The 12,794-nt window shown below is 38.9% G+C and overlaps 1 protein-coding gene across 8 annotated transcripts in view; it reads right to left on the minus strand.

Moving 5' to 3' along the window:
- The window catches only part of LOC122563116 (plasma membrane calcium-transporting ATPase 1-like), a 391,378-nt gene that overhangs the window by 114,308 nt on the left and 264,276 nt on the right, over positions 1 to 12,794 (minus strand). For all 8 annotated transcript variants that reach the window (XM_087973527.1, XM_043716559.2, XM_087973531.1 and 5 more), the window contains exon 3: positions 1,913 to 2,110. In XM_087973527.1, the coding sequence (XP_087829653.1) occupies positions 1,913 to 2,110 (198 nt within the window). The remainder of the gene's footprint in view (positions 1 to 1,912; positions 2,111 to 12,794) is intronic.

Raw genomic sequence — 12,794 nt, forward strand, 5'->3', positions numbered from 1 at the left:
CCTTGTCATTAATGGTTAGAAAAATAAAAACACTTTCTTTTACAAAACCTTTTCACTTGGTGGCACTGCCAAGTTTTCAAATGGAAAGAAAATACTTTTACATCCTGTGTCAAAATTCATTCACAGAATGTGGGCAGCACCAGCTTTACTTTACCTTTTGATAATATTCCTCACTGCGCAGAAGGCAGTTAAAATCACATTGCTTTGGGTCTGAACTCAAATATAGACCAGACCAGGTAGCTGCTTCTCCCCGAAGGACATTAATGATCCAGGTGAGTTTTACAATAACTGGCAATGGTTAACATGGTCACAATTAGGCAAGCACCTTTCTTCCAAACTTTACTGAATCTAAATTGTCCCATAGGTGAGTTTGCCCTCAGAACTTTAGACTTCCTGACGAAGGGATTATGCCCGAAATGCCAGTTCTCCTGCTCCTTGGATGCTGTGTTTTTCCAGCACCATACTCTCCACTCTAGTAATCCAGATTCCCCAATGACATAACCATTAATTCACAGCTTCCTCTTTACATAAATGAATGACTGCAATCGAAAGTTGCCATAATCATGGAACCAATAGAAACTGAAAGTGGTGCCAAACAGTACATAATCATTTAGCTATGGATATTCAATTAAAAATTGCTTGGCATTATCTAATTTCTTCAAGATCCTGTAGAACTGTAAAACTTCAAAATCGGAGGAAAATCTAAAGTGAAATATTTTCAATGCACATTAATAAGTCGGAATAATGTTCAGGAATGAAGTCCAATTTAAACCAAGTCATTTTCCTCCTTACACTGGCTAACAATTCTGGTTAGCTCTTGCACGAAGTTCTCCTGATGAGCATGACCCCAGAGTATTTAAATGAATTTACTTATTGAGACAATGCTGTCACTTTAAGACGTTAGTTTGCCCTGATTTTACTTTGGATAGAGGTTGTAAGGCAGAGGTATTGAGGTGTCTCTAAGAAAACAATTCGCGAGGCCTTAAGGAGTTTTTTTCTGTAAAAGCGTTGGAACAATGGAAGCAGCCTGGGTGCGGCCAGCTCTCAGCCCAGGCTTTCTAGCGTTTTTTATTTTAAAAAAAGATTTTCGCTTTAGTTTGAAGCAGGAGCCTTTGGGGTCTTTAAACAGTTGACGATTCAGTGAATGCCTCTTGGCTGCTACATTCAATGTTCTCTTGATTTCTTTTCACCTGAATTGGAGAACTACGTATGTGAATCTGTCTGAATTTGCCTTTTTGTCAAGGGATGTGTTTAATGTGATGTTACTATATCAGAACAGTTAATTAGTAATAGATACTGTATCTATTATTCTTTTATGTTTTCCAATTATTAAGTTAATCTAAATCCCTCTTTCTTTTGTTTGCATTTTAACTATCGTGTTCAAAAATTGTGTTTTGCATAATGTCAAGTAAGTTGATCAGTCACATCACATTTGGAACACGGCACTCACATCTACTTTTAAAATAAGAAAAAAAAGAGTTAGGGTCTAGGCTACCTTGTTAAAATATTTCGAGGGGGTCTGTCTGGTCTGGTCCATAACTTATAGATCATTGATAGGACTGGGTGCCAAACCAATGCCTGGATATGGAAAAAGACAGCACTTCTCCCCTCATCAAGGTTCCCCATCCACATATCTTTAAATGTAAATTGAAATGGTTTTCATTCCTTCCCTACTCCTATACTATTTAATATCTCCCACACTGCACTATTACACAGTGAACAGACTCCTCTCCAGAATCATCACAAGTCTGAAAAACTGGAAAGAGAGTTAATTATTTTTCAAAAGATCCTGGTCATTAGTGATTATGAAGCTGTGTATATACACATTAATTATTGCAATTAGATGATTTTTCCCGATTTTAGGTTTTTTGCAGGTACCATCCCTTAATAAGAGACAAATTTGAACACTTACATTCGCTGTCCCCTCCAGGAGGGCGGTAAAAGGAAAGGCCCAAAGATATAATGGCTGCAATCTCTAGTATAATTAAAGTTACATCTTGTAGTGCTTCCCATACTAACTGCAGAAATGTTTTTGGCTTTTTGGGTGGTATAAAGTTCTGACCAAACACTTGTTTTCGTTTGTCGAGATCAGCTGGGTTGCCAGATAAACCTGAGGAAAGAAAGAAAGGAAAGAGCTGTTACTTAAAAGTGCTGTCAGTACAAGGTGTTTAGGGATAGACAGTGAATTTCAAGCAGTCAGAATATTATCAGTAATGTCTTTTGCACATTCCCATTAAAGAGGTCCAAGTGGCACAGATTTCAAGGTTGGATGCACATATTTGCCATCTGGACTTTATATGGCATCCAACTGAGCTGAAACAATTTCCCTTTATAGGTCATTGATATTTTGAAGATGGTCATGAATGTTGATGATGAAGTGTAACTCCCACAATAAGCAGATGGTTATGCAATGTTTTAGAACTAAAGGTCCTGTGAAATGGTAGAATATGCACTTATTCCTGCTATTCCCCACAGTAAACTTTAGACCCAGCATGTAGTCAGCAAACTGCAGAATGGGATTCGTTCATTCCTTCTGATGAAAAAACATTAAAGTCAATCCTTTAATTCATGAAACCTGCCATTTAACCTGAACCACCACTGGTTGTGAGGAAGTTACTTTTGTTTTACAGTCATAACTATCCTGTAAATGTTCCAAATCATTTTATATATAAACAGAGTAAACCATTCAGCTCATTGGCCTTTTCCTCTATTCACCATCATTTACCTGACTTTGATCCCTAGCCATTGATCAGTCAACTGCAATTTTGAAATTTCAGTAATGGAGAATCCAAAGCTTTTGGGGAGGGGCAATAAAGTTTTACTTTTCCCACCTGCGTGCAAACATGTTTCTTGAATTTACTCCTGAAAGGGACTAGCTTTAATTTTAGGATTGCTCCCTTGTTTCTAGACAAGAGAATAAAAATATCTCTGTGTTATCAAGACTTATTGTTTTGAACAAATCAATGAAATCACTCTTCAAAGGAATCCAGTTGGTTTTGCTATTACATGTGTTTCTTCAATATGAAATGGCTTTAATGCATTTGAAGAACGTAGACCGTTATTTACAGAATGCAAACTTTCCTTACCTGTATTGGCAATAACATTAGTTGAAATGGCAAGGCCACTACTGGATTGTACAAGAACCAAACCATCATGTTATATCAGAACTGACTGTACAACCTTATTTTATGCAACCTGCCATTAATTTAACCCTTAAGTCCTTGTCTCATTCCAATGAAACTGTATATATCCAGGTTTGTATATCCCCCCCAATCACACTCTACCAGATGCAGATCAGACCCAAAATGCAAGTCTCTTAAGGTAAATGGAATGCAGTATTTTATTTTTTTGTTTGTGTTTCATTTCTGCAAGATGCAACAGATACTAGCTTTTTTCAAAAATTGCCCAAATCTCTCAATAGTCCATTTTTGCTTATGAAATTTGCCACACATTGTGGTGTGCATTGTGGAATGATTATTGCAAAGCAGAATGGTCTATGACTGTGCAGTGACTACAACTCTGGGGAAATTGGCTTCTGCTTAAAAGGGTAAAGAAAAATGGAAAAGCAAAGTTTTGTTTCTTAATATTAAATTATTCAATTAAATTACTTATCGTTCTGCCTCTGAAATATCGAGACCCATTTACCAGACAAGGCCTGCGACCTTCTCCAAGTGTACACAGAAACACGTACATATGCCAAAACAGAATTTCAGTCTTCTTCACTGGTACTTTTTCCTCTTCCTTTCATTTCACAAGCTTTCATAGCAGAACAGGACAAATTGGTGACTGAAGTAGCTTTTATATTGAAGAGTGACACCAGTTCCTGGCTTACTAGTTTTAGTGAGTAATAGCAAACCAAAATGGACTTGCTAGATTTTCTGGAAGTTGGCAGGCAGGAAACTGCATTTTTTTTTTTTAAAAAAGTGCAACCATTCCAGGTTGCAGCTTAAATTCAAAAGTAACCTGTGGGATTTATTGAACAATTCTGCTGGACCAATTCGTTAGAGGCAGGGGACACCAGCACACATCTCATCCAAACATCATAGTTGCTAGAGTCTCACATTAAGCTTATGACACGATGAAACACGAAGAACAGTTTGTTTACCTAGTGAACAGGACATAAGGAACAGTTTTCCAGAACATGCAGTTGCCATGTTAGAGGGTGCAGACATACTGATGATGAAATTGACATCAATGCAACAACTGTTCATTTAGTAAGCAACACCTAGGTAATCACAGATCCCCTACAGTGCAGATAGGGGCCATTTGGCCCATTGGACTTGCACCGACCCTCTGAAGAGCATCCTATCCAGACCCACCTCGCATTTACCATGGCTAACCCAACTAGCCCGTACACTATGGATGATTTAGCATGGCCAATCCACCTAACCTGCACTTTTTGGAGAAAACCAAGCACCCGGAGGAAACCCATCCAGACACTGGATGAACTACACACAGACACACATTCACCAGAGGGGCTGGAATCAAACCCAGATCCCTGGCACTGTGAGGCAGCAGTGCTAACCACTGTACCACCCTAATAACTCAAAGAAATGTTGGGAGGTCCTGGCTAGCAGTGGAATAAACCAGACTACATGACACAGTAGAGTGAAAGTAATTTGAAGATATTGCAAAATAAAAGTGTGAACAAGTATGGTCTTCCTGGAAAAGACAAAGACAGTCACGCAAGCTCACTATCCTCTCCTGAAAAATCTGCAAGCTTAGAAGATGGAAATAATTAAAATATCATGGAAATTCACAGCTCCATTGAAATATTTAGCTGTGCATTATTTCCAGGGTTGCATGCTACATATATGGCTCAAAATCAATCTACAGCCCTCAATATAAATAATAAATACACTCCTTGTAAGTTTCACTGCAAACCTTCGGGTGTAAAGGATATGGAGGTTTCATTGGAACAGTAAATGCAGCTGCTGCAGGCTGGAAAGATTTTTAGGTTGATTGAGGAATACAAGGAAAGAGCCAAGATTGATTCAGCCCATTTAGCTCCTGTAACATTTTGAAACAAAACACTGGGCACATATAGTCCAGGCTCATTGCCCTACTTCTAACCGAGAGTTGGAGTGGCATTGTATGTTTCTTGCCTTGGTAGAAAGCAATCGCTCTACTTTCTTCACTAAAACAGCAAGATACCCAAATACAGCTGACAGTTAACAAGATTATAAACATGTGTTGTACTGTATACTATATACCATGTTGGCAATCGAATGGATCATAAATGCAACTAAACTATTGCTGGAATAAATGTACACTGTCAATTCAGGAAAACATTACCAAGAAATCTTCGAAATTACTCCATTTGAAGCCCAAGTGAATTCTGATTAAGCTTAAATGTAGGAAGATCATTTCCGCATTAAGAGCAATACAAGACCATTTTCTAAAAAGCAGATTGACTTAAGCTGCTTTTATATCACATCAATGTCCATACAAGCTCTTGACGTCTGTTATGTACTGCTCGATGGCGTCCAGCAAGCTCTGCTTTAGGTGAGGGTGTACAGGTCACTATGACAAGATGCTGAGCCACTGTTATGGGGCTTGAACAAAATTCAATTGTTTACGGGATTAGGCCCCTGGAACAGCCTTACAGTGATATCATGGAACTGCACATCTCTGCGTATAAGTGTCACACAGTGGGTGGAGTTAGAACTTTGGAAAAATCATAAAAAGAAAACACACTGGAATGAGAGACTCACGCAGAAAACACAAGGGTGGAATTAATCAAAGAATATTACATTATATTACTAAATTACTACAAAGTAAGATCATAACATAGTATTATCATGCATAATATAGTTAGTACAGAAATAAGTACCCCACCAAATTCCTTTTTAAACATCTCAACCTACTATAAAAGGGGATCAATCTTACTGAGACCCTAGCAACCAGTTCTCAGTGTAATCTCAAATATTCTCCCATGAAGTTAATTTATCGAGTTGCCTAGCAGGCGGCCAATGGGACCCTCTACATAGGAGTACTTCTCAGCCATTAACAGAAGTATGCAGCATACTTCTAATAAGCATTCTTAACATTTACCTCAATGGATAGCTGCTTAACTGGAAGCTGATTGGAAGATTGCCAAAGCTGGGCAATTAAACACAAATATTTGTCACATGCCTATATTTCTATCCCCCACCCAAACAAGCATTCCTCAACAAAACCACATTATAAGCTCACCAGAAGGGCTAGGAAGAAAAAGCATCATGCAGAGATAAAATCATAATCAGATCTTATTCCACAGAATGGCTTTACACTTTCATCAAAATCTAGTCTGTGGTAGCAGCAAAGAAGAGTGCATTTTCAAATGTTAAGACCAATTGCAAATGCAATAAGCAAACACAGTGACAGCATATGGGAAGTTCCACTTGCTGTCAGACTTAAAAAGTCTATCAAAAAACATCATACTGCATGATTGAGCATCTGTTCTCTAGTTACAATTCAGTCAGTGGAGCATTGCAATAGCAATTTGCTGATCAATACAGCAATATCTTTTTTTGCTTTATCAAGATTCCATCTGCCCTCAAGCATTATTGGTACTGCACTTTGTCTGAAGCAGAACAATAAAAATGCTAAAAGTGCTTCTCAACGAGGCACAAGACTTCAATTCGACACAAGTGGGCTTTTTGTAATTATTAATATGTCCGAGGCATCATTCCATTCTGACCAGAACACTGGTACTTTAAATTTTAAATGTCAAAGACATGAGATACACGGATAAGTAGAGCAGAATATTGACAAGAGATGGAACAGAATTATAGAGTCATACAGCATGGAAACAGACCCTTCGGTCCAACTCATCCTCTTGGGATCTGAGAGACGTGGGCTATGTGGCGTTTTGTGGCAGAATTACTTGTTAAACATCTTGTTAACTGCTCAACTTGCCTCATTAAATATACAACTTCTAATCTCACCAAACGTACACACACACACAGAGTGGGCGGGGGGGGAGAGAGAGAGAGAGAGAGAGAGAGAGAGAGAGAGAGAGAGAGAGAGAGAGAGAGAGAGAGAGAGAGAGAGAGAGAGAGAGAGAGAGAGAGAGAGAGAGAGAGAGAGAGAACTGTAGTACAGATTGTGTTTGGAGAGAAGATAGTGGCACTTTGGATGGAGTGAAGAAGGTCAATGACCTCCTTTGGGCATTCTTCCAAACAACTGTGACTGTACTAACCTGGCTGGTAACCCAAGACCAGAATGGCATGGTCTCGTGCTGTGGTCCTCACTGTTGAGCTTGGGGACAGACCTCGGCCAACAGGACCTCCAGAACCCTGCCTGCAAAGTGGATGATGATTTTACCTTATCCGAGGTAAACATCATGGATCAATGCAGGACAGCAAGGGATGAACAGTGCTTGTCCAGGCGTATGACAGACTTTTATAAGAAGTGCCAGTGCAAGGCTGCTATGAATTCCAGGAATAGTGTGTGGTAAGATCGGGCCAAAATTGGATGCATGATGAACACAGGGTAGGTAAAAGGGCAAATTTGTCAGATACACAAAAAAAATTCACTCAACTTCGCAGCAGAAATTTCTCAAAAAAAAAAACCCTATGTAACTTGGGCTAAATCTTACAATTGTTTGACTAAATCCAAGATCTTTATAGATCTGGCCAGAAAGCCAAATCATTACCCAATTTCAAGATCATTCTAAATTTCAATTGCAGCAAAGAGAAAATCAATTAGTTCGAATGTAACATTAAGATAATAATCAATCCACCTCAGACTGTCTTCAGTCAATTTTCATTTTTTTAAATTGCTTACTTACGAAGTGGCTCCATTTTCTGTTTGGCAGCCAGTAGCAAAGTTTGGGGGGTGGGGTGGGGTGGGGTGGTGGTGTTTAATCCATCAAATTCTTATTTGGGAGGACAGCTGCCAAATGTAAAGCATTAAATCAGGGAATTGACTCAATTTGCCTTCAAACCAATCAGCAATATCAGAACCTTTATTGTTCATGATCTGATTTTTGCTGCAGTCCTCAGGTAGACAATAGCAACTCTCAGCATGGTTTACTTTCAATATGATATTTAAAAAATACACATTGTACCCAGTCACTGCCGATATGCTTCAGTCACACAACAGTCCCTGGGGGAATTAGTCAACCTGGAAAGAGATTCTGTTCCTTTTAGCAGTATAAGCCCACAAAGGGACTATTTACATACTCCTTTGCAAAATAATTCAAATATACCATATTGACACCCTGGAATACTTACCTAGACAAGCTGCTTGCTTTTATATTCTCAGCCACCTTTTTGTAGTCGTGGCCCATAAAGAAAATGTCGGGAAAATCTTTTCATTGATAAAACAAGAGGAAGGAGCCACTTTTTTTGCATTAGATTTAAACACTGCTCGTGCTATAGTTGACAAATTCAATTTCACTCAAGTGATTGGTGATTTCATTACAATCCCATTTCTGATTTTATTTTGATCTACAATATCACATCTTCTAGGAGATGAGAATACTCTCTAAAGATGTTAGAGAAATGAAAACAAATGTAAAATTAAAATCCTTGTTGCTAAAGATAAAAAGGAAGATGCTACACAGTTTGTGAATTTGTTTCCTTCTCCAAGCAACCACCTGAGATTCTGGTTTCCAGAAACAATGGCTAGGGTGGTTCAGTGCTTAGCACTGCTGTCTCAGTTGAAGTGACAAGGGAGAGAGAGGGGGAGAAAGAGAAAGAGAGAGGGGGAGAAAGAGAAAGAGAGAGGGGGAGAAAGAGAAAGAGAGAGGGGGAGAAAGAGAAAGAGAGAGGGGGAGAAAGAGAAAGAGAGAGGAGGAGAAAGAGGGAGAGAAAGAAAAAGAGAAAGAGAGAGAAAGTGGAATTATCAGAAAATCCAACATTGGCTGCCTTTGTACGGGTGGTTCAGTTCCCTTGGTGACTGTATGGGATTTGCACATTCTCCCTGTGTCTGCTCGGGCTTCCTCTCAGTCCAAAGATGGGCAGGTTAGATGAACTGGCAGGTACAGAAACCATGGTCAAATGGCAGAGCCACTGTGGGTCTCATCTCCAGAATGTTCTTTTATTCACTGCCAAAATCATCACAATTTTGCAAACAAGAGAATCATCAAACCTCACTTTTACCTTTTTGGAAGCTGCACTCAAAGTAGCATGGGGCAACTGTTGGGGGAAGGAGAGGATGTGGGGAGAGAGATGAAACGCTGAAAAGGACAAAATGTTTATAATCACCAATCGACTGCAGTTTTCCTTTGGGTAAGCAGACATTTGCTACTGTTCCTACACCTTTGGCACAACAGATTCAATAAACAGCAAAGCAGACTGTTTTTAGCACCTTAATCCATCCCTGAAGTATACAGGGATCCTCAAGTGATGAGTGGTATCTATCAGGTAGCTCAATTAGCAGCAACCACACGCCTGATTTCCCTAGTCAACAATACACTTGGTGTTACTTTAAGTTTAGAATAACGCAGCGTGAAGTGTAGTATAAATGATTAGTACACAATTTAAAAGGACTACTAAACATTTAAACGAGGAGCCTCAATTTCTAAAGCAACTGGAACTTATTTGGTCTAATAATAGGAGTAGAAATACACTTGGGTCCCTCTATGTAGTACCCCAAACTTTTTAAGTGAAGTAGGATTTCTCCAGTGTGGTAAGAAACATCCCATCAGGAGGATTTCCAGTTTAATAAGTGAGCTTTGCTGACGCAGTAGTAAAAGACATTTCAGTTGATTTTGGCTTCCTTAAGTTCAGAACAACTTTAGCCTGTTAGTGATACACCAGTAAAAGATATAGCCACAAATTTGCTGAATATGCATACGAAGTGCTGTTTGATCTAGGAAACAAATCAATATACACATCTTCTATATTGAACCAGTTATATTTTTCAATAACTACTCCTCTCTACAACCCTCTAATGGCTCCAGCCTATCTGCAGTCCTTTCCCCACTACTCCCAAAGCAACAATGTAAACAATACTTACAATGAGCAGCAGGTATTAAGTTTTTAAAAAGTGCAGCATTCTATTCAATAATTACTGGTTTTAAATTAGTCCTTTTCCCATATCCGTTCATAATCAAAATACAGAAAAAAAAAGATAATGGTTTTTACAATAATGAACCTCAAGGATCATTGTATAGTTGGGTCCCAGTTTAGAAATCAAGCGAGAGAAACAAAACATTGACACTTAACTCGGAATGATAACCAATTTCCAATCAATATAGAGAACCAAGGGAACCACAGTTAGGCACCAGTTACCGAAAGTTCTACAGGACTTCTGCTTGGTTCGTTAATAGACTAGACAGTTCAGTTACATTCATTTCACATTTTGATTTAAATGCTACATATCAGACAAGGTCTTTTTCCAAGGGTAAGGGAATCCAGACCTAGAGGGCATAGGTGTAAGGTGAAAGGGGAAAGATATAAAAAGGAGCCAAGGGTAACTTTGCCACACAGAGGATGGTATGTCTATGTGACGAGGAGGAGGAGGAGGACGACGCGATGAGGACGGCGACGAGGATGATGAGGAGGATGACGATGACGACGACGGAGGAGGACGGAACAATTACAATATTTAGAAAGGCATCTGGATGGGTTCATGAATTGGAAGGGTTTAAGAGGGATATGGGCCAAATGCTGGCAAATGGGCCTAGATTAATTTAGGACATCTGGTCAACATGGACGAGTTGGACCGAAGGGTCTTTCTGTGCTGTATAGCTCTGACTTTATAACTGGAAATAGGCATGACAAAATAAGTTGACAAATCATGTTCAGTAAATGCTTTTATCTCTATTACTTCAAAAACTCTTTCAAAAGCAACTTTTTACCATTTACAGCTCCTGCATGGCAACATTTAATGCTCTGTTTATTTTTAGTTCACAGAAATACATGCTGTTTTCATGTATTCAGGGAGAAAATAGAAATACTCATTGGATTAACTACATCCATTAGTGGTTTGGTCCAGAACTATGGAAAAATATTTCAAAAGCTGTCCAAACCAGAGTTCCCAGACCAAAGTAAAGCAGGAGTGGGGAAGGAAAAAGCAACAACCACTGCAGAGAACGGTGTCTTTCTGCCCACACTTCAGGTCCCGGTACAGTAACTGTTGGCTGCTTTGATGTACACCTGCCAAGTATTACACTTTTGTGATAGAAGCTGCTTATTCTAGAAAAAATTGTATCACTCACAAAGCTTGATGTTATCCAACTCATAGAAGGGGATTTATGGAGAACATATGGCCCACTGGGTGTCTAAACTGTGCCCATGAACCACACAAACCCCAGGTGATCTGGCAATACAGTCCTATTCACCTCATCATTTCCTACATTATGCAAATGGCTACACTTCAAAACTCCTTCATTAATTGTGAACCACTATTGAGATATTAGGTAATCATGAAGTGCACAATACAGATGCAAGTGTTTGGCTCATTTTTTAATTTACTCACGCTTGACGATTTGCAATGAATTTTTGTGGACATCGTAGTATGGAAAGTGTACTTTTGCCTCACTGGTGAATCAATTCTAAATTGGAATAATAGGATTGCTCAATATCAGCAACTTTAAATATAATGGCAATATTGATAGGAATGTCATATGTGGCCTGAAGATTTATTGTTATTAGGATGTGAACAACATAATTAAAAGACAACATTCTTTTGTCCATTCCCAGTTGCTGTGGGCCATTGACAGTACTGAGACACCGTAGTGTCACAAACTATATTTGTGGCAATTTTCCAGCATGGGACTAACTGGATTATCAAAACAATCCAGCAGATTTCATTGCAATTTCCTGCCAGACAAATGACCACATTTATTGAATTCAGTTTCACAACTTGCAAGCCAAGGTCCTGATCTAGTTTGCTAGTCCAGTTCCAAAGAAACTGGAGGCCATCCTACCCTTCCTCTGTCCATATGCAAACTATTTATACAGTGATACAAGTAAGGTCGACTGAGTTAGCATGACATTGAGGTGGGGGTGGGGTTCAGAGAAAGTTCGAAACGGACATGTAATTTTAAACAATAGTCCTGATACATTTTAAGACAGTGTGCAGGGAACATTCTTCCATTTTCAACTCAGTAATGGAGAGAAAATATGCAATCCTGTCACTGCATGCCAAACTGGCAAATTCCTAGTCACTAATTCCAACTTTGGATAAATCTCTTCGCAGTGGGATATTGCTTCTCGAACATATTCAATTATACCCAAATCACTATAACTTTCATGTTTTGACCATGCTGGTTAACCTGGTAAAGATTATAAACTTACATGCTAACTATAGCAAGATGCCATATTACATATCCTACACAGGGGGTGAAGGAAGATCATTCTATTACACATGGCAAATTCAAATAATTCCATTCAGATTTTCACTAAAGCATAAACAGCTCCTTCAGGCTTGAAAGCAAGCTGACACTTACAGGAATGATATAAGTGGGAGGAGAAATTCTCAATAAACCTGACATGTCACTAAGTCTTAGAACTGCGTACATAATTTATTGAGTTGAAGGCAATGTGCACTAAGAAGTCAAAAATCCTGCTTTCAAGAGATTCAAGAACAGCTTCTTCCCCACTGTTATCGGATTTGTGAACAGACCTCAAACATTCATTCTGACCTCTCTCTCTGCGCTGTTAACACTGTATTCTGCACTCTGTTCTGCTATCCTGATGCACTTTGTATGGTACGATCTGCCTATTTAGTATGCAAAACACCACTTTTCCCTGTATGTTGGTACGCATGACAACAGTAAATCAAATTCAAACTCCAAAAATCTTTCAATAAAATGGTCAGGCACTTCTATTTTTGCTTTACAACCATGCACTATCAAT

Source organism: Chiloscyllium plagiosum, unplaced genomic scaffold (genome assembly GCF_037043375.1).
Source record: "Chiloscyllium plagiosum isolate Xiang-an unplaced genomic scaffold, Cpla_swu_hap1 HiC_scaffold_26, whole genome shotgun sequence".
NCBI classification, from domain to species: Eukaryota; Metazoa; Chordata; class Chondrichthyes; order Orectolobiformes; family Hemiscylliidae; genus Chiloscyllium; species Chiloscyllium plagiosum.